The 23,611-nt window shown below is 41.1% G+C and overlaps 1 protein-coding gene across 1 annotated transcript in view; it reads left to right on the forward strand.

Annotated features, from left to right (window-relative positions):
• Positions 1 to 23,611, forward strand: part of il1rapl1a (interleukin 1 receptor accessory protein-like 1a) — a gene marked incomplete at both ends in the record, with an annotated part of 175,019 nt that overhangs the window by 51,617 nt on the left and 99,791 nt on the right. The window contains one exon of the mRNA XM_079254164.1: positions 7,739 to 8,024. Coding sequence (XP_079110290.1) covers positions 7,739 to 8,024 — 286 coding nt within the window. The remainder of the gene's footprint in view (positions 1 to 7,738; positions 8,025 to 23,611) is intronic.

Below are 23,611 nucleotides of genomic sequence, written 5' to 3' on the forward strand. Positions count from 1 at the left end.
GGTTTTTTTTTAAGCTGAAAAGAAAAACTTCAACTACCATTGAACAAAGGTGAATGAATAAGTAATTGCACTAAGTCAGCCTCATCACTAATGAGAGGATTTGCAACACACAACTGCTTCCATCATCTGACTTGCTATGTCATAATCATGCAGGTATACAGAGAACCGATTTTTGGATAAGCAGAATTTTCTCACTAATACTCTGCTAATACCCTGGCAGTGTGTCATTCCTCTCGCACAGTATTTCCTACTTAATGTGCATTATTTTCATATCTTATTTTCATCACTGTATTTGTGGGAGGATTAATTCTACAAGCAGAATCCTCTCATCCATATCTAACCACTTACTATAAATAGTCCATTCTTTACATAAATGTCTCTTCCAAATGAATAAGTTTTAATAAAAGTCAAATTAATATGCATTTCTATCCACATCTGTCATACAAGTATTAAGATTTAGGATACATAGGGATAAACAATTTGCAGAACTCGTCCCCTAGTTGAGTGCTATTATACAAATGCGTTAGATTGCTGCCACCATTTTAAAATACATTTAGGTCTCCATTTATTTGCTATGTCTGTCCACTGCACTTTGCCATTTTTCTATCAACTCAACCACATTGGCCAAGCACAAAATCTTTTTTATGGGTTTTTTTTTTATCACTAAATGAATGAATTGTTTGTGCATTTTATTTACAACACATTTATGTTGAGCAAGATTGACCTATGTGAAGTTGTAGATCGTAGGATATAAACAGGTATGCAGAGTATGTTACAGTGGCTGGAGGGAGGTGGACCCAAATGCAGGAGTCGGGGCGCCAGTCTACAGAACTCAGGTTTATTCGCAGGGCAGAGCAACAAAATGACAATTAACAGAATGACAATGAACCAACAAACACAACTGAAACCGAGGGGTATAAATACACAGAAAAACCAAACAAGAAACAGGTGAAGCAAATTAACTAAGTGAACGCAGGTGAACTCAATGACCGGGAAATCAATAAAGCTAAACAAACAAACAAGGGAACCAAACAGGAAATACTACCAAAATAAAACAGGAACCCAGAACCAAGGAAAAAGCAAACCACCACATCATAACAGTACCACATCATAACAGAGTATACCCAATTATTTATAGTATGAATTAGGTGAACTCACTTCTGAATGCCTCCATTAGGTTGATAGCGTTCAAAATATTGCTGCAAGTCAAACTTGTTTCCTTGGATAGCTAAAGCAGTCTTGGCGCCTTTTCTAACTGACCGACTAGTACTCGCTTCCTTCATTGGATGTGTTGCTGAGGTTGAAAGGTGTGTTGATCCTTGAGTATCTGGTGCCGTCCATTGTCAATTTTGTGCATGAGACGTAAATGTTATGCAATGTTTGCATAAGGCTCTCTAGAAGATTGAGCAAGCAGAAAAATATGTAGTTTGGCAGACTTGTTTGTGTAAATACTTGTCATGTTTTTGCCACCCTGATTTCCTGGCGCTCATCATTGATTACTCGATCCACCTGCTGGCTTCCTAATTGCCTCTGCTACCTCATTCAGTTCACCTGGTTTCCTTTTCTCTCACTGCCTACTTAAGCTCCCTCCAATCCCTCCTTTTCTGCCAGATAATAATCAGACCTATGTCTAGTTTTGTTCCAGCGTTCTACGGATTGTTCCTCAGTTGCTGACCCTCTGCTTCATGCCCCTGGATTACCCTCCTTGCCTTGCCCTCGACGGATACCGCTACCTTTCGGATCTTCTGGTTACCGACCCTGCCTGTCTTTGGATCTCTGAGCCTTGTCTTTGCCTGGATGAGTATTTTGCCATCCTGTTTACCTCCCAGCTGTTGCCTGGTTTCTTCTGCAGACCACTCCCCTGGACTGATCTTCTATTCATACTCCTCCACCAATAAACTGGTCATTTGTCCAGAACTCCCTGTGTGTGGCTGAATTATGGCTCCTCAGGGTAACTCATTACAAATACTACAATGTCAGCAACCACTGGCCTGTGTTTTTAACATTTACCTGCCTGTATTTCTGAGAGTAAGTATGAAACAGTCATCTTAGATGCACAAAAATATATTACAGTTTGGAAAAACCAGTGATGGGGCAGAGTTTGGTAGGGTTATATATTCTTCAAGCTGCTTACCTGCTGTTTTGGTTTGCTTAATATTATAAAGCAACAAATATGGCATTTGGAATACTAAAACAATAGAGTTGCTAAGAAAATTAACCTGAGTCTCCCAAAAAGCAAAATTCATTAACAAATCACAAATCTACCAATAAGGCCAATGAACTATATAAAAAAAAAAGACATTTACTTATTCCGTCAATGAAAGATTGGACTGCTGATGTTGCAGCAATTTTCAAGATGACAATGTGTTTTACAGTTACAGTTTTTACAGTTCACTTTAGGAAAGATGTGTCAACTCAATGGCATTAAAATGGTTGAATCTCCATGTGGTGTTTCCATAGTTTCACCCAGATGCTGTAGTTTTCTTGTGTGAGTGAACAAAATAATAAATGCTAGCTCACTTGTGACAGCTCAGTTTCCAAAATGCATGATTATCTCGCTGCCTCACCCTTTAGCCAGTGAGCGGGAAGTGATTGCAGAATCTGCACCTCTTTTTGGCTAATTTAATTTCACAATGATACTTTGCCGTTGAACTCAACCAACAGAAGAGAAGTGACAGAATACAAATGCTGATGAGCCATTTAGAAATGTCTTTATGGTTATGGACCATTTAGAACAGGGGTTTCCAGATCTGGTCCTCAAGGGCCACAATCCTGCAGGTTTTCCATGCTCCATCCCTGCTCCAACACACCTGGCTAAAATGAATAAGTCCCTATGGAGAACTTCATTGGCTGTTGGATCCTATTAATGTGAGCCAGGTATGTCGGATACATCAAAGACCTGCAGGACATCGGTTTTCAAGGACCAGCTTTGGACACCCCTGATTTAGAAGTAAAGAGTAGATTCTCTCCTACTACTACTGTGCCACTTACTGTACTACTTTTTTACACTTAATGTACACAAATTTAAGAAGTCAGCAAACCAACTACAAGCGTCCAAACTCAGAGGAACTTCTTTTGGCTAAGAAGTCGCAGGTGGTGAAGTACAAAGACAGCTGGAATTCAGCAGGTTCAGATACTGCTCGTCTTCAACTGAATTGAGAGGATGATAGCCAATCAACAAGCCAAACACAACAAGCTTATTCTTAATTGAGCACATTGTGAAGGCTATAATGAGAGTGATCTTCAGATATAATTTGTATCTGTGTAAAGGACACTTAGTACCACTTGTGGGAATTGACTAATTTACTAAAAAATGATAAGGTGTCGTTTTACCTTGTCCGACCCTTACCTCGTTTTCTGAGTTCTTTGTCATCTTTCATGCACACACTTGTAAACCAGAACAAGGAAGAAGCCATTGTTTATAATTTGTCAGTGCCAAAGCAAGCTGATCATGATTATCATTCTTCAGTCTTTGCTTTTACTTATTATACAATGTGTTTATTATGTAAGGTAATCTGTTTCATATGAAAATGAATTCCTCACAACAATGCATCAATATAGGAACCACTCATTATTCTACAGATCAAGTTGAATCCCCTAAATAGTAAGCAGGAGTGGAGGAAAAAAATCTAGAAGGATGAGTTGTATGGTTAGGAGGATGGAGATGGAGTCATGTACACATTGTAAACTGCGGAGTGGGTGGCAACTGAGGAGGAGAGAAAGAAAATGAGACAGTTAATGAGAAAGTTATTAAGTATCTGTATCCATATATAGATCATTGAACATCTTCTTGGCCTGCAAGAACCCTGCCGCCCACCCAGCATCTGATAATTACACTTCATTAGGAGAGCAGGTAGAGGTGAGAGAGGAGAGGCTGACTGCTGAGGGCAACTGGAGAGTGAGGGAAAGCATGTAAGTAGGAAGCACAATGGAGCAATATAATGTTGCAAAGGGATCATGGGAATATGATAATGAAGGGAAAAGAAGTAGGAGTTTACTCAGGTGACACGGAGCCCACTTTGTGATCTGAGACTAGGGTTGTTGTGAGTGTGCATTTGTTTGTTTGTGCTGCTCCGTGAGTGTGTATGTGAGTAAATTTATTCAAGCTCAGGGGTCTGTATTTATTGGCTCGGTTTAGTGTCACACAAAGACGGACAGGTTTGCCCTGATGCAGAATGTAATAAGGTTTCTGTGACACACACACACACACACACACACACACACACACATATGCCCATATCCTGTAACTCGACATTCCCACCTTGGTATTTTCTTGCACCAGCTATACTGTACCTATCCCCTATACATCATGTGACGTGGCAGCTTTAGAGTAACACTGGTAGGTAAAAGAGTGCTGCAGATTGCAGCGCTGCAGTAAAATTCCTAAGACTGACAGCCACATGGGAACATGCCCATATGGAAACATCCTTCACAGCACAGGCTTGTCGAAGAGTGGCTGAGCAAAATCGCTACAAATCCTTGATGTCCCAGAAGTGCAGGGTGGAAAACGGAGAGATCCTCTGAGTGTGTGTAGTTATATGTGAGCTGTCAGCAGAGAGGGAGTGAAAGGTGGGGACTGCAGTATTCCTCCAGCGGGAAGCATTGATTTTCCGGCCTAGCATGGGGATGTGGGAAATGTCAGACTCTAATTGAGTTGATAAAACCGTTTTGAGTCTCAGACGTAAATATGGTTTACCCCCACAAAAGGCCACTGCATCAGACAACTCCCTTTGGGATGTCTGTAAAGAATGAAAGGTCTCCTTATTTGTGCATGTGTTAGCATGTACATGTTTGGGTGCATGTGGAGTTGCTTGGTCAATGGAAACGATAGGTATGCTGCCATTGGATAAAACATTTTGTTCATTGTTTATCAGAGGGACAGCTTGTTAAGATGAGCAGTTTTTTTTGTGGCAAATGGGGTGTAATGAATACTTTGAGCCTAACACCAAGGTCACATCCATTCGCAGTGTAGAGGGTGATAAAAAGATGAATGAAACCTCTGTCGTTCTTTTTGATTAGCAGATTGATATTCAGAGAACTTACTTCAATGGAAACTCACCTTAGACTCATTATCTTCATATTTTCTTCTAAAATAATAACAGAGAAGGATTTTTTTTAAAAATATTTTCGGTCATATAAATTCTTTATCATTCTTCTGAAAGGTCTGTCTTCAGTACTAGAATTATTGCTAATAATGTTAAAGAGGCACATCAGTTAAAATGAGCAGGATTCATTCTGTAAGGAATGAACAAATGTGAGTACATACATGCCTCTTTGCATCTATAGGACTCTGGTTTGATCATTAAACGTGTTGATTTGACAGCATTTCACACATCATCCCATGAACTCTCATGCACACACACTCTGTTTCTCTCACATTCATATGTGTGGAAGCGCACACACATTTTGTGGCAAAACCTACTGGTAATTACTGACATAATTAGGCAGACAACCATTCGTATAGGGAATGCTCACTGATGAAAACACACACACACAAAGACACACATTACCTCCCTGGTAATTAAGAGTATTAATTACAAGCATAGCTGTCCCTGTGAGGCTCTGTATCACTCACAGACTGGCACACAGCAGGGTTCTTATTACTTTATCTCACCACAGCATCACTACTTCTGTCTCCTTCTTCCAGTCTCTCCAGTTACACTTGCATATTCTCGAATGCACACCTGCTGGATGAACAAATGTTAGCAAATTAGTCAGAGACTGATAGCTGACCATAGGTTAAAATCCAGCGGCTTTGGACATGAGAGAAACTTGCTTTCTGGAATAAGAACAGACCCCTATGCCTGAGGGGGTTTTAGGTCTTTGATTTTTGTCAAATGTCTTAAAAAACTATGCCCTCGGGCCCACTCCCTCTTTTCTTCTTCACCTTGTTATGCTGTAGCAACTGAAGTAGGACCACGTATTGAAAAGATCAAACTAGAGAGATACTGCTTTCCTTTTTCTTGCGTGTGGTATGTTTCATCGCACATTCTTAAGCTATACTCTTCTTTCACCGTTGCGCAACCTATTCAGACATCTTGGTTAAACTACTTTATGAATGATTGCTGAGCTGCAGAGCTGTTAAAAAATGAATAAAAAGGACATTTTTCTTGATAGAGCTTGAGGCATATTCCCAATCCATGAGCAAACCTTGTAGCAAGAGACGGTGCTGTGGTAAATCTGCAGCATTTGAAGGTGCCTGGCATCATTTTGAAGATATTTTACAGTTAATTCCTAAATGTCACAGTGGTTGCATGTTTGAATATTGCCTGTGAGTGTCTAAGCAGTCTCCGTTGAAGCCAAGGTTGCACACACCCTGAATGTGTGTGCAACATCAAGATAGTGGGAGTGGGATAATATATATATATATATATATATATATATATATATATATATATATATATATATATATATATATATATATATATATATATACATATATATATATATATGTGTAAATCTATACTTTGGTTTAGTGCACAACATGAAAGAGTTGACCGGTTTGGCTCAGTGTGTTGGTACTAGTACGAGTACTTTCCTAATAAATAAGAAGGCTTATTGTAAGTGGTTTATGACCTAGTGATCTTCACCTCATTTGGCCTTAAACCGTTGTGTGAGGATGTGTAATATTTCTGTTCAGCTGTATAAAAGTAAATTGTCTATAACAACATAAAATGGACAGAAGCAAATGCCATCAAAGACACTGAAAAGAATATCATGACTGATTTACTCTGAAATCACAACAGACCAAAGCCTACGGCAGAGCGACTCAATTTGGTTCTACCTGGGCCGCAATCCAGGTTTTTGTTGTGTCCTTGCTCATTCACAGCTGGCTCAAACGAATGAGTCTTTGTGAAAAACCCAAGTAGCAATCAAAAGTTGTTTATGCAAGTTGTTCACGCTTCATCTGCAAGAGGCTCCAAAACAGGGCAAATGCCCATAGACTCACATGTTAATAAGGCCAACTTCACAGCAGAAATAAACATGTTTACAGCCTGCAACATAAAAAACATTTTAGGTGTAATAGGTCAGGTTTACCTCCATGACAACTGTGGAGGGAGTAAATGTTTTTATAACTCATCCGTTTATAACCAATTTCATTTTGAAATTTGGCAAAATAGGGGGTGTGTCCTTTTGATTGACAGGTAGCCGATATCTGCTACAAGAAGGCAGAGCCTACCTACATACGTTAGCTGGTTAGCTCCAGTTAGTTCCAGTTAGTTCCAGTTAGCTTTGGGTTTGCTTCATTAGCTCTTAGCTACAGGTAGATTAGAGTTTGGTTGACGTCAATCATCCACCCCTACGCTGTATCGCTCCATCGCTTTGCCCATTTTTATATTTTTGGGAGCGATGGCACCTGTGACACTGCTAAGATGGTGGGAACTGAGCTTCAGTTTAGCTCTTCAGAAACCTACGAGTGATGTAATGGAAGCACCATCCATCTTTTATCTACAGTCAATGGCAGAACTTGATAGGCAGTTAGATTCATTTAATTTTATTCAAGTTTGTTGAAGCAGGAATACATTGAAAACCGGTTAGATTGCTGCCCTTATAGGACTGAATTGAACATTTCTGATATAGCCTGTGGTATGTGTTTATATGTGTCAAAGTTACAATGCCCTTCTTTATGTGCTCAGACAAACAGAGGTGTATTATTATGTATTAACTTACTGCATTCTTACATCAGTGGTATCCTTTGCTAAATACCTTTCTTCTGTCTGTTTGTGTGTCTCTGCAGTGGACGGTTGTACAGATTGGTCAGTGGACTACCTAAAGTACCGGGTGCTACAGGGTGAGCCAGTGCGGCTTAAGTGTGCTCTGTTCTATGGTTACATCCGGGCCAACTACAGCCAGGCACAGAGTGTGGGTCTCAGCCTCATGTGGTACCGCAGCTCTGGCCTTGGCCACAGCGACTTTGAAGAGCCAATTTCTTTCGATGGTATTCGCATGAGCAAGGAAGAAGACGCCATTTGGTTCAGACCTGCAGACCTTCAGGATGTGGGCCTCTACTCCTGTGTTTTACGGTAAGTTTCTGTTTCAATGAATGCAACTCAAAAATTGTGACTCAAAAGCCAAGCAAGTTTGAGGAGTCTGAACATTTTGTATCGTCCTTGAGGTTTGTACCACAGCGTGTACCCAAGCCTGTTTGAAAAATGCTGATTCAGGTCCAAATCAAGGCTACTAAAGGTATGCGTCATGTGTGAAATTTGTCATAACCATAAAGAGTACAAAGGGTTATAATATCAACATTAACATTAACTTTAACATTAAAGTTTGTTAATTGGACGATGTGCAAAAGTTGGACATACTAAGCAAATTTTTGGACCTTTGGAGATCTATTAAAACAGTTTTTTAGACACGTCAAGAGCAGAAGGCAAGGCTGAAGTTCTTCTCTTTGACAGCAAAGCGCAGCAAGTTTATGAAAATGTTTTAGTGCATTTCAAGTTTGCTGTTTCTGCCTTGATGTGAATGAAAAATGGCAATGCAATATTGCAAATTAAGATCTCCAGTTTTCCTTTTTTTTTTTTTTTTTTTTTTTTTTGTCTTGTCCAGCATTTAAGCAAGCAGACTGATGTTCTGGATGCTGTGTTCTGCTGAGCAAATTTATTTTGCCAAGGGGAACTTTTATAGATGTAATGATACCCTTGTATTTCTTGATTCTTCTTTTATTTTTCCATTTGCTTTGGATAATAGTTAACTATTATTAACTATTATTATTAACTAACTATTAAATAGTTAATAGTTAGTTACAGAGTTTATGCTGCTGGACCTGACCGGAAAGGACAGGAAAGGGGCAGAAACAGAACAGAAAAGAGAACATAAAAAACAAAAAGAGATCAATGCATACACGTATATGCACATACATACCCACCTACATATATATGTATATACACTCACACATACAGTATATACATACATACATATATATAGATAGATATACATACATACATACATATATATACACACAAACATACATACATATACATACATATACACATACATATCCATGCACATACATACAGACATATACATACATACATATGTACACACACATACCCACCCACACACATAAATATATACACCCACACAAGCCAACTCTAGATTCATGGTCCCTGTGGAGAACAAAACCATTGACAATCAGGAGGACCAGAAACTAGCAAGTTAAATCAAAAAGACAGAAAGAGAGGTACCTGCTGTAAAGTTGCTGGATGACTCAGTGACTGTGACACATGCAGAACATTCATGCAGAACATTTAGAGTGGAACGTGTTCAGAGAAGAGTGATCATGCCAATGTGACCCCGCCCGCCTAGGGCTAGAGGCAGGCCAGGAGAACCCAGAGACCCGGGTAACCGACAGTCACCCCCAGGCACAGACCCCAACCACCCCACTCCGGAGCCAGCCATGCATCCGCCCAGGAAGTGGCGAAGGAGGTCCCCAACCAGAGTCCCCCGCAGTCAGGGGGAACAGGCCCCAGCAGGCCCAGGCCGGCAAGGGCCGATCCCACCGGGCCACCCAGGGCAGACAGAGCGCAGGCCCCAGGGCCCCAAGAGCCCGAGAGCAGCCCCCCGCCCCCACAGGCAGAGGGTACAGCCCACACCGACGGAGGACCAGGATCCCCAGACCACCACCTAGCGGCAGGCAGGTCGCACCCCAGTGCGCCAGCTGCGCTCCCCGGGTACAGGACACCACCCCCCCACCACCAAACCACACACACATAAACATGCATACCTTCCCTCCCCCAACACGCACTCCCCTCTCAGCCCCCATCCACACACATCTCCCATCACATACACAACCCCACCCCACCTCTACTCACTCACCCATACCAGGTCACACAAACCCCAACCGACCACGCCCCCACACACGCTCACACCCCGCCACCCCATCCCTCTACTTCTACCCAACCACACATGCCCCACCAAACACCCCTCCACCACCCACAGCCCCCCCACAGACACCCTCACTCCTCCAACACAGGCACACCCCATTACATACAACCCACCCACCAACATACCCCTCCACACACACACACACATCTACTCATCCACACACATCCCTATCCCCTCACCCCCCTACCCACCTATATCCCCAACCCTAATCCCCCCCCAGCCACCGCACCATCCATCTGTAACCCCATACACCTACTCCCACACATCCTCACCTCACCCCTCCATCATGTCCCATGTGAGATGTCCCAGAGGGGGCAGAGGACAGGATGGCCCCAATCAGGGCCCCCATAATTACCGCCCACCACTCCCAGCGCCCCCCCCCCCCCCCCCCCCCCCCCCCCCGTAAAGCCCCGAGAATAGGGGCATGAGAGGACCCTATCGCCCCTGCCTCCCCCCCGCTTATGACTCATTGTGAAATATGTATTAGTTGCAATTAAAATTGAGGGAAGTGCCACGCGGTTTTGGGAGAGGGACCACCTAAGCAGCCCCGCCCACCATACACCGCTCGCCCTTCCCCCTAATCATGTGAGTTGTCAGTGTTTTGGTGTTTTGATGTCTAAGTGTAATTAAAACTGGGAGGTGAGCCGAGGCTGGGTGCAGCGATCAAGACCACCTTGATGGCCTTTCTCACCACCCAGCGCCACGTGCAGACCTCCCAATACCCTGCCTGTGTGTGATGGGGAGCGGGGAGGAAGAGGGGTCGAGGGATTTAAGTCTGGAGGAAAGCTCACCCTCCTCCAGAAGGCGAGCTGCCAGCAGAACTAGGCATGCCCCCCATCCCAGGGCCTCCCAAGGACCAGGACAAGCCAGGGGCAGCCATACCCGTAACCAGAGCCTTCGGCGAATCTAACCAGAGAGTCATCACTGACCCAAGAGGGGACCAACTCACCACACGCAGAAGGGGGGCATGAGGACAAAGAAGAGGAGGGGCGGCAGAAGGGGAATCCCAGACCGATTGTCCACCGCCCCCTCACTCACAGAGGACACCCCCACCTGGGGACATGAAGTCCCCCCTTGTCCACACATCGGCACTTTCACACACATCCGCCACTGTCTCAGCACACACACCTACACCCACACACACACACACACACTTCCCGACACATACAGGTCCACCCAGCCACACATTCAGCCCACCCTCAAAACCATCCTCCTGACCCCCACGTCACATCCAAATCTCCCCCACCCCCATCCATCACATCTACACTTATCCACCAACCCACCACACACATGCACCACCCACTCCCCCATACATACACCCCTGCCCATCACCCCCCCCCCCCACACACACACACACACACACCCCCGTATACATGCACTACCGCCACTCCCCACATACACCCATCACCCCACTCCCCCACACACACGGCACTACCCCCCCCCCCCCCCCCCCCCCCCCACAGATACCACAACACCCCCCCACAAACACACCCACCCGTATACATGCACCACCGCCACTCCCCTCCACACACACATCATCACACTTCCCTACCCACACACATCCACACGCCTATGTACCGCCACCAGTCCTCAACACACACCCCTCCACACACACACATCCCATCCACACTATCAAACACTCCCCACTCCCCAAGTCCCAGGGTCACAACCAGGCACCAGAGCATGTACCTGCCCGCCGCCGCAGTGGCAGGTCCAGGTCAGCCCAGCCCCCCCCGGCACAAGCCGACCCCCCACCCCCAAGAGACAAGGGACAACCCCGGGCACCGGAGCCCGGGACCCCGCCCAGCCCACCCCACGGTGGCACAGCGCCCGTTATGGAGTCAAGCCCGCCAACCCATCACCCGCCAGCGACCTCGCCCTGCCGTCGCGTGGCAACTCCAGCCGCCGGCCCATCCAGGTCCACCGTAGGGCTAGAAACCTAGCAACCCCAGCAGTGGAGCAGTCAAATTCCCCCCCCAGGAGCCCACCACAGACCCACAGCCTCCAGAGACCCCCAACCGGCCACCAACCCCGAGCGCAATAAGGTCACATTCTCCCCCCATACTAAGTGATGGAGCTGATCACAGGGGACCAGAGGGAATGAAGTTCAGCCGACTGATCCCTTGAGGAGGCAGACATCATCTCAATACTGATGTGATCTAATAAGAGATTTCTGAACTGCTGGATACACAGACTTTGTTTGCTTTTCCAGTTTAGAAGGATAGTTTTTTTTTTTGCAATACATAAACTGGTGAGGATTAAGTTTGCAGAATTAAATTCTATGTTAATTTCACCAAAGTGACCCAGTAGGCCCAGTTTGGGGTTTGTAGTGATGTTACATTTGAAGCAATCTGACAGATCTTTACATACCTGAAACCAGAATTCCTGGACAGGTGGGCAAGACCACAAAGCATGGTAGTAGTCAATTGTGTTGCCATTGCAGTGTGGACAGATGTTTGATTGTGACAGACCCATCCTGAACATCCTGTGTCCTGTATAATGAGTTCTATGCAGAATTTTAAATTGTATTAGTTGCATGTTTGAATTCTTAGTCATTGTAAATGTATTTGAACAGATCTGTGACCATTCATTTTGGTCAAAGTTACTGGATAAGTCTGCTTCCCATTTAGAAGTTGGGAGACATATGGAATCGTCTAGCTTTGATAGTAATCTATATATTTTGGATAACAATTTCGGGGGATTGAGATTTAAGAATTCTGCAGCCCTGATAGGTAGCCCTGATCTCCAGTTTTCCAAGACAAAAGGTAGACTACAGTCCTGTGATTGTCATCTTCGCTAAAAATGTGTCCATGTGACTTATGTGGATCCAAGCAGATCCACATACATTAAATGAATATGGCACTTCTAGCTGTCGAGAGTATAACAAGATGCCAAATGGCAGCCGTGCCTGTGACAGTCACAGTGTAAAAATAATATATCTTAACCCTAACTGTGATCTCTTTTTACCCCTAACAAAGTCACATTTGCAGGTATGTTTTTAGTTTTAGTAGCAATGTGTTGACATGCACAATAACCCAAACAAAAGAAATTGTGTACGTAAAGAAAAAAGTCACTTAGCACAAGGATTCATTTTTGCATAAACCATAATTGTTTTCTAATTCTAGAAATGTTTTTCTTTAAGCACAGCCAGAAGATGAGAAGTGTTTTCACTGTCAGAGCAATCTCAAGTCAAACTATAAAGCACTCGGAGTGCAGACCTGAGCCAAGAGAGTGCAGGGTCACTGACCTGAGAAAAATCCTAAAAGTCCCAATAGCCCATGCAGTTACTCCATTCCAACAGTGTATATTTCAGGCTGGGCAGATCACTATCGATTTCCAACATCAGGATAACAGCTGCAAGCTGGGTTAACTGCATTCTGGATTAGCTGTTAGTATATTTAACTTATACAATAATGTCATCTTGTGATTTTTTTTTCTGAATAATTCTTGGCATTATCTGTTGAGTTTGAAGCTGTAATGGAAAAGTATCTCTATATTCAGTAGTTTACAGTGACCCCGATCATCTCCAAGGTGTAATCCCTTGATCCTTTTTTTTATTTCTAACATTGCCTAAAAAAATTGATCCAAATCCATCCATAGCTTTTTGACTTGAGTTCCTGACAGACAGACAGACAGACAGACAGACAGACAGACATATGGACAAATCAACACCTATGAAATCACAACCTCCACATGGGTGGAGGTGACTAAGATGCAAAACTAAAAGAGCAGCATTTATTTGCATCATCCAACCACCCCTATTTTCTCTATATACAGACACTGCGGTGTTTAAAACAACAGACTTGACCATAGTGTTTGCTCTGATGTGGAACTGTTTATATAAGGTGATGCTTGTAGGAGTGGTATGTTACAGGACAGAATTATGAGTCATTTTCTAAAGATATGAGCAAACAACTGATTTGATCGTCTCAGTTGGATAGCTTGTTGAAAACCTCTTGTGATTGCAGTAGAACTCCAGGAAGGAAAAACATACAAAAAGCCACATGTGGGTGAAAAGCATATTTGAACTATCTGATATGTCAGCAAGAGTCTTATTTTCCTTTCTAAATGTACATGTGTCTTTGATTGACCTGCCCTCATGCAACATGCACAATCACATTGCAGTGACTTTTTAACCTTTATAGGAGAGAACATCCCTCAATTATAAGCTCATTTCAGATCCTTATTTCACAAGGACTTTAATAAACCCTGTTAAAGGCAGAAAATATTTGTGTGCATTGATACTCCAGTCTATGCTGTATTTCATTACTGCACAGTGCACAATAATCTGGAAAAAACACTTTCCACTTCCTGTAAATTAATATTACCTTTAATTATTGACAGTTTCTTCCAATAAGTCTTAGCTCTTACTCAAATGTGTGTGAAATTCAAGGAATGACATAAATCTGTGAAACACTGTGCTTATAAAAAAGGACCCCCCAGCTATGTGTTTCCCAGTCTGCTTGCATTAAGGCTGGGGGATTTTGAACATCTCAGAAACCCTAATCAGAACACTGCAAAAGGTTTTCCTCTGAGCTGAAATTAATTCTATCTTATTTTAAGCAAAGGACATTAGTCACATATTGCAGAACACAGAACCCAAACCTTCCCAAAATCTCTTTTTGCTTTGCTAAGTTTACTCTATGCTGTATACCCTCATTTATATGGATAAAAAAAAACAGTCATCATTCTAACACTAAATGAGATAACTTGAGATGCATGAATATTGCTGGGGTAGTTAGCTCCTTTTTCACCTTATTTAAGCTGGTTTTGTTACATGTCATAACACATTGGCTCTTTTGCTAATGGCATTGCTCATATTCGTTTATCATCTCGGTGCATCTTTACAATCAGGTTTCTTTTGTTCAGTTGCAAATCATCATCATTGCCTCCTTCCTCCAGTGTTGGTCCAGTCCTTTGCTCTGTCTCATTATGGTTTTTATTTTCCTGTCTCTGCAGCACCGTAGGCTTTGGTCTGTTGTCATTTCAGTGTAAATTAGTCCTGATATTCTTTTCAGTATATTTGATGGCCTTTGCTACTGTCCATTTAATGTTGTCATAGATAATTTGCTTCCTCTCTCTGTGTGACTCTGTGCTTAATGGAGCTAGAAGATATAGCATTAACTTCATTTATTTTATTTAAGGCAGTAGTTAATGGCAAAATATCCTCTGATTAATTTTTAATCTAAACAACTTGTCAACAGAAAGATAACAGGCTTGTACAAGGCAGCCTGATGTAACATGATCATAGCTTTTTGAATGAATAACAGAAAAAAACTAATGATTTACATTTGAGTAAAATGTTAGTAAAAAGAAGATTTTTATAGTTGACTGATAGTTTGAGCAGCCGTATTTGCACAGTGATTCAAGTGGAGGTCAGCTTTAGGCAGGGGCAAGAGGGTTAACGTCCCTAAACAAACACCTTGCCGCCTCAAATTCATTCATTTGTTTATTTCAAACCTGTACACTTTACACAAAAAACAAAAGGCACACTACATACACCAAAAACAAAAAGCAAACTACATACATCAAAGTGTGTGGTTTAAAAAGGAGTGGAAGAAGTAATGCTTTTAAATTTCCACACCCCTACCCACCAACATTCATCCACACACAACACAGTAACATTATGACAAGGCAAATACACACAGACACAGGCCACACCCTCTCCGGCCACTACCCAACCCTTCATCTGTAATATACATCTATACTGTATAGATGTATATTACAGTAATCAAAGAGCAGAAAAAGGAATGTGCTTTGTAAACTCTCTCCTCTCCACACCAAGTTGTCAGTCAGCTGACAACTTGGTGTGGAGTCCAATGCAGTGGTTTGCAACTCAACAACATCTGGCGCACCAAATTATATTGATAAAAAAAAAAAAAAAGATTGCAAGAGTTAATTGGCATTGCCCTGACACAGTGTTTACAGCACTGTAAGAATGGTCACACTAGAGAGCGGAGAGAGACGCATAGCACATCAGCTGTGTCAAGAGCAGAGGAGGCCAGCTGTGAGAAATTTGCCTGTTTTGCGACAAGCTTTAGCAATAAACGCCATACAGCTCTTCTAGTTCCAGTGGAGTCCTGTGTCTGCTGCTTCTGCTTGATAAAGTGAAGGTAGTTTACTCTGAAACTAGCTAGCTTCTACCCCACTCAGCCTCCCAAGCTCGTTTTGGAGACAGTAAGTTTAACAGTCTGAGTTTTTAGATAGTGGGGACTACAGGCCAGAGCAGTATGGTTACTAAACTGCCAAAGAAATGTTGCACTTTAGGGCCAAAAAATTCAAATTAAATTTAAATTTAAAAAAAAAAAAAAAAAAAAACCAACAGATGGAAAGACTATGAAAATAACTGGTTTTGTTGGGGCTGAATTCTAATGTAGGTGCAGTGTTTAGTTCAGCTGGTAAAGCAGCTGTTCATTACACACAGCCAGATGTAAGGTTCAATCCAACATTTCCCTGTCACACTTTCTCATCTATTGCTGAACAATAAAGGACACTAGAGCCAACACAATGTTAAAAATATAATGATACACTGTAGACTACACAAATAACATGTTTTACAGTTTCCATTTGAATACAATGATATAGTATTTAATACTATAATATATAAATAAATGTGTAAATACAATTAAAAAGAATTTAGTAGGGAAAAAAAAGTTTTAGCTATGACGAGGTCATTTTGACCCGTCATTCATTTGTCAGAAAAATTTTGTCTTGGCCAAATTTAGTTGCCGACCCCTGCCCTAAAAGCTTTACCTGCAGAAGCTTTGGTTTCAGGTGGGGCACCCAAGCTGGACAGGTCTTAGGGTAAAGGCCCGACAAAGTACAATCTATTTCCTGGGAGTTATTTCTATATGTGTATGCATGAATCTCTCTTCACGTTTCCATCTGCCCCCTCATGCATACAATCCTAGACCTGGCCTTGATTTAACTATAGAACAATGACAAACTAATTTAAGGACCTGAACCGATGAATGTTACTTTGAAGGTATACAGTAGCTCTGTTTTGCTGAAGGGGTCATACTGCTGCCGTGGTATGGGCTCACTTTTTCCCTTTGAGACTTGGTTTGCCACAAATCAATACAAAGTTTTTTGGGTGTTTGCCTTTTATCTTATAATGAAACGTTTCCATCCTGATGGAAGCTCTAGGATGGTTGTGTCCTCATTCGAAGGGGGGGGGGGGGGGGGGGGGGGGGGGTCACTGAATGGTTTGATGAGAATAAAAAAGGTTTGAATAATATCTTTGGCCTTTACAGGCTGCACATTTCAGCTGAACACCTTGGAGGTATTAGAAAATGCTGCCTATCACTATCATTAAGTCAGTGAATGAGGGAATATCTTGGGGGAACATTTGATCTTTTTAAGTTTACAGATATTTAAAGAATCATTTCCAAAATGCATGAAACCTTCTGTTACAGCAAACGAGACTGAATGATGGAATAACCCACTGTAATACTCACTGTTGTTTCAGACACTATATTTTCTTGTCTTTACTCCAAGTGTGGGTAATTATAAACTCTTCTGAGTCTTAAAGAAAAGAGATAATTATCAATTTTAAAATATTATTATCATTCCTTCTCTATTGTGCTTTGTGATTTTTATCTTGAAAGGCGCTATATAAATAAACCTTTACTTACTTACTAATTGTACTTGAATTCTTTTCAACCCCCTTTTGTTTTCCCCCTGACCTGCATCTGCGTGCCCAGGCACTGCAGTCATCAGGCAGCCACCACCACACACTTGACTTGACATTTGAGTTGTACAAGTGCAAATGGAAAGTGTTGCTCAATGCTCACACAGCGGCAACATCAACATGAATAAACTTCCCAAATCTTAGCCTGAGGAGGAATCACTATGGTCGTGTTGAGGTAAATATATGACAATAATTTTCTCTGCCAGCAAAGCCTACATTTTCAGGAGATTATTTGGGAACAACAATTTTTATTGATATAAATAAGTTCTGGTAAGACAAGAATTTTGGCAATTAGACTCTTGTCAGATGGCTGGTCTGAGCGAAGCATTTAGAAGAGTTGGAATCAGGACCTAATTTGTTTAGAGAGAACTGGTGAGAAGGCGAGCAAGTCAAAATATTGATTACAAAGTTGCAAAGAAGGGAAGTTCAATAGTATGAGAAGCTGGAACTGGGTCCTGGCAATAACCAACCAGCCAGGAATGCAGGCAGATCTGAGGGAATGGAGCAGCTCTTCTAAGAGCAAGCACTGATGAGGTAGAGAAGAAACATAAAGAGATTTGGTATTATGAATACATGTATGTCTAAGTGAGAGCAGATCATGTGATCAAAACTGAAAAGGGTATCTGTAAGAAAATGTATTTAGCAATAAATGCCACAGCTGCTCTGGTTGAAGGGCTGAGTCTTGTGTCCGCTTTCCGACTGCTATGTAAAATATATGGGGTTAGCTAGCTGCAGCGATATGTCCCAGGTGGAATCATCTGCCTTGTGTTTCTTGACCATGGTCTAGCAGTGAAAACAGGAAATGTTAACATCAGTTTCTGTGGGAATTTGTACCTATAGTGAACATTAAGGGTGTAGCACAAAATTCTGGGCCAGATATACAAAACATCTTAGTGGGCCCATACCATACTATAATATATGACAAAGATCATAAACAGGGATGCACCGATCCACTTTTTGGGAGTTCCGATCCGATACCGATATCTGAAACTTGAATATCTGCCGATACCGATATTTGCCAATACCAAATGTGTTTATGTGAACATTATTGTGACTATGGTTATTAATGCTGTTATAACTGTGTAAGATTTCATTAGGTTGTAATAAATTACTCATCCTTTCTGAAGTTACCTCACCAATACAAATATAATAACATTTAGATCTAACAATTTCAAGTTTTATTTTGGTTTGGCACATTTTACTGAAATACAACTATAAATGTGTGGTTTTGAAACAAAGATCTAGCTTTTATTGCAGTGTTACTCATTGCGCGGCTCGCGAGCCGCATGCAGCTCACTGACTCTTGACTTGCGGCTCGTGAAGCAGCCACTGGCTTTCTGAAAATGCTATCTAAACAAGTCATAATGATCCTCAACCTTGCAGTTCTCTCCACAACAAGAGCTGCAGGCTGCTTGCAAAAACTTTGTTGTCGTAAAGGCCCTAACTGACCCTGTCAGAGTTGCCGGTTTCGGCTCATTTCAGCTGCACTGAACGCCGCCAAAGAGTTGCTCCATCGGTAGCTCCATATATATATATTGAAAAAGAAACACCCACATTCCAGAGGCATTATTGTATTTTCATCATATACTGTTGCATAAGAATGCTATTACTCCATGTAATATTTAGGATAACGATTCCTTGCTAATCAGCGGAATGTTACTAATTTGGCAACGTAGCAGGATACATAGTGTGGGAACGTCTTTTTTGGAGGGTGGTGGCTCTCCTCTTGTCTTAGTATATTGAGTGCGGCTCTTGTTGAATTAACAGTGACGATCACTGTTTTAGTGTAACAAAAAATGTCATATTTCAACATTCAAGGCATTTATTTCTTTTAAAACATGTCCAAAGCATGTCATTAAACACATCAGCGCTGGCTTGACAAGTGTGGTATTGGTTGTTGTTTCGGTACACTTTTATCAATACCAAGTACGAGTACACACGCTTGGGATTGAGCCGATACAGATACTGGTAGGGATGCACCGATACTGGTATCGGTATCAGTGCATCTCTAATAATACATATAACCATAGTTTAACCTTTCTGACCATAGTCCTGGTTCATCTGACTCTTTTGCATTGCTCAGCCTGTCTTCCTGCTGATCCTCTTCCTTCCTCTCCTTAACCTCCTCCCTTCCTTCAGAGCCACCTTCCCTTCTCATTTCTTTTCATAACTTGCATCTTCTGTCTGCCACAAAGAGGACAGATCCAATACAAGCTAGTTAGAATAAAACTTCCAGAGATTCTTTCATTCAAGTCAGCTGCAAATGATTGTTTGTAAAGTAAATTATTTAACTACATAAATGAGCTTATCTTGTCTCACAAGTCATTTAGTACTAATCAAGACATAAGTTCAGTCAAGGTTAGATATTTTTATGAGGAATTAGATCTGACTCAAGAGTACCAATGGTACGAGTTATAATCAGACTGTCTTATTCATTGTTCATAATGGCCTAAAAGTGTGAAATTTCCCTGGCCTAAAGAAAATAATGGTAGATCATTTGCTATCAACATGAAAGATTTTTGGGTATTACGCATTCATTTTTACAGATAACTTGATGACAGAATACTGAAATCACAGAGAAGTATATATATATATACATGTGTGTGTATATAGGGTGGGAGTTCAATGAGGTAATTATTATTGATTAAGTGATAAGTAATAACTGAAACATTAACACATTAAGAGAACGCATTTCATTGCGGAACATTAGTCAATGCATAATTTTTCTGGTACACCAATTACACGTATGCACACATTACTTTTGGTACTTAGCTGCATTGGCGCTATATTTAGTGATGTTTCAGACCCTTCATTGGGTTTATTTGAAGACAAAACAAGTCTCGCATTTTGTTTTTGTTTTTTGTTTTTTTCTGGTGGTATCAGGGACTCTTGGTGAGTAACAATAAAAGAATGTGTACTTTTCTCTGTTAGCAGCAGTGGCAAAGCCCCCTCTCCTCTTCACTTACAAGAATTTGTCAGATTACCTAGACACCACTGAAAACACATATGTAAATATAGACATTGATTTTGATCAGTAACCAACAGAAAATGTTACACAATGTCTTTTGATGATGACTTTTTTTTTTTTCCACAAATGATTGTTAAATAGTCTAAATTTGAACAGTAACGAAATTAAAAGAAAATTTTTTTGCATCACATACCCAAAACAGTGGTAAAGATAGCTCAGATATTTATCAGGTACCTGGTAGCTCAGGTGTTTATTTCCAACATTTTTTAAAAAATAAGTTCATTATTATTGATGAATGTGCCATGCCAAATGAAAGAGCAGGTTGTTAGAAGGTTATGTGACTGATTTTAATTAGGCTTTTCACAAAAGTCCTTCAAATGTTTTTTTGTTTTTTTTTCCTATAATCATATATGAAGGCTCAAGAAATTACCAATGTATCTCTTTGCACTGTGTGCATTTAGTGTGTGAATGGTTATCTTTGTCCTTCTCTGTCTTGAAATTCAAGTCTAATTGTGAGTTTTTATGTGAAGGTGACTTCATTTACATGGTAATCTCCATGTGCCTCCTTTGACTTTCTCTTTTATTCCTTTGCTCTTTCACTGATGCTCTTCCCTCTGCATATCATCTCACATCAGGTCTGTAGCACTTCTTCAAATTCATCAATCTGTCTTTCTCTCTTCTTCATTCCATCACTGCCACAGTCCCTCTGTCTCACCTGATAGATTATTTTTATAACAATTCTACTAATGAGTCAGTGTCCAGGAGTGGGTGAAACCATGCACATTTCCTTTCCATGATTACATTATCCCACATGTTGGATAATAACGTGTGGAGAATTACGGCCAACGTCAGCCGCTGACTAATATCCAAAGCATCTACACTTAAATCGAATGTGACAGATGTGAAAGACACTGCAGGACTGTACATCGACCTCCATCTGTCCATCAATCAGCAACACCATTTACACCTACCCACAATGCTAGAGGGTACCTGTTCTGAATATTTAAGATGTAGAGATGTCTCCTTTTTGGCTCCCTAGAGACTTTACTAGCTCAGATGAATGACCGTGAGAGGTCATCTCTGATCATCTCCCCATTATATCATTGAATTTTTAAATTTGTCTGCTTGCACATGTACAGGCTGATGACAAATTAAAGGAAAAGGTGTAAACCCTTGATACCTACTGAGAGGGTATCCAGTTGTTCCGCTGTGCTGTTGGAAGATTTGCATTTCACTTCTCCTTGGATGGAAAATCACCGGAAATCGATGCACTCTCAAATCTAAATGATCACTTTTATCCATAATGAGACATCTCTGTCCTGCTGGAAGTCGTCTCATCAAGAGTTACTAACCAAACTGGATTTAAATGTTGTTTTGATTTAAAATTTAATTATTAACTGTCTTGTTTTGGGGGTGCCGTTTGTACTTCAGGGCTTTTTACATGCAAACGGGACAAAAATATAAAGATATCACACCAGTCTTAAATTCAAATAATCTTCATATAAAGAAGATAAGTGTGTCATTGCACACTTCTTAAACTGAAAAGAACATAAGGCATCAGTGACATTTAGAGAGCTGCTGGCTATAACTACAGATTCATTGGCCATAGATGCTATTACATCTACACATGCTTGCATGGGTTTCTTGCAAAGTTTTTGTCCACTGCTTTCACCACATAGTCAGTGAACAAAGTCAACAGACCTTAGTGAGAAAAGATGCTGCTTTATAGAACTTAAGGTTGTTTTGGTACTTTAACCCTTTGAGGTCCTGTTCTACCATTTGGTGTACGTAAATTTGCAGTTACTTTGATGAGTTTCTCTACAAAATTGTGGAAATAAACCTGCCGGAGTCATTTCTTGGTTTGGGTATGTGAAACCCAAACTAAGTGTTTGTTATTACACTACTAATTAAAACCATTTCTCTGTTGCGGCATTATTACTAACTTATTTCTTTTTAACATCTCAGTCATTTGCTACAAAACATTTATTTTGTTTATTCTTGTTCAAAACCAACAGAAAAACATAGAGAAACATTTTTGTTAGTGTGAAAGTAAAAGAGTTAAATATATCCAAGACTTTTCAATGTTTACACTTAAATTCATTTAAAAATTAGTTTAGTAAGAGAGTTAGAAAAGTAATAAAAGTTTGAAAAAAAAATCTAGTGAATTATGGCTCTGGATCTGGTAACTTTTTTATTACCTTCAGCTTTATTTGTTCCTTTCAAAATATATATCTGACTAGATTTTCACTTTACATTATTATCTTTTAGCATGAACTTTGAGATTTCAGCCTAGTTCGTGTTTCAGAACCAAGAACAGTTCTCCTGCTGTGCGCAGGTGCCACGCTGATAATAATGTAATTACAGCCATTTATTAACTTCCTTCGCTTCCTTCTACTAATGTTGTTATTGAGTTTCAATATGTAATGATTTGTTGCAATGACCATTTTCTTCAGGGGTAGCAGTTCACATCCAGCATTCCACTGCGCTGCAGGCATTTTTACACACCTTATTAAGACATTTTATGTTGCTTCTTCCTATCATCTATCTGTAGGTGCCCATGCTTGTGCGGCTCACAATATGTTGGTATTATTGTATTTGCTCTGTAAATAAATATATAGTCTTGGAGCGCCCTGAAAGCCTACAGCATCCCAGCTTCCCACTATGTTCCCTCCAGATAGGAGGTATTGAGTCAATAATGTCAGAATTCAGCAGTAAGAGGGCAATACTCTATTGCAATATCTTGCATCTAACTTTTTGTTCCAAATCCCCTTTTAGTCTTCATTGTTGTGGATGTATACAGTATCTTTTCTCCTCTTTCCAAGTAGCTCTTCTCCCTCTGCTCCTCTTGCTGCTATCTGCAGCCAGTGTTCCTCAGCTACACAAAGCTACATTTGTCTTTTAAGTGTGTGGGTGTGTGTGCTCATCTGTGTGCATGCATCTGTATTTTATGGCCCCAAGGGTTCAGAGGTGTTTATATGAGAGAGGTGACTCCCTTATTGCTTCCATAACCTGAGTAGATCATATGAAACCCTGTCATTTACAGTAAATGGGAGCATCTGGCC

Source organism: Telmatherina bonti (assembly GCF_933228915.1).
Source record: "Telmatherina bonti genome assembly, chromosome: 15".
NCBI classification, from domain to species: Eukaryota; Metazoa; Chordata; class Actinopteri; order Atheriniformes; family Telmatherinidae; genus Telmatherina; species Telmatherina bonti.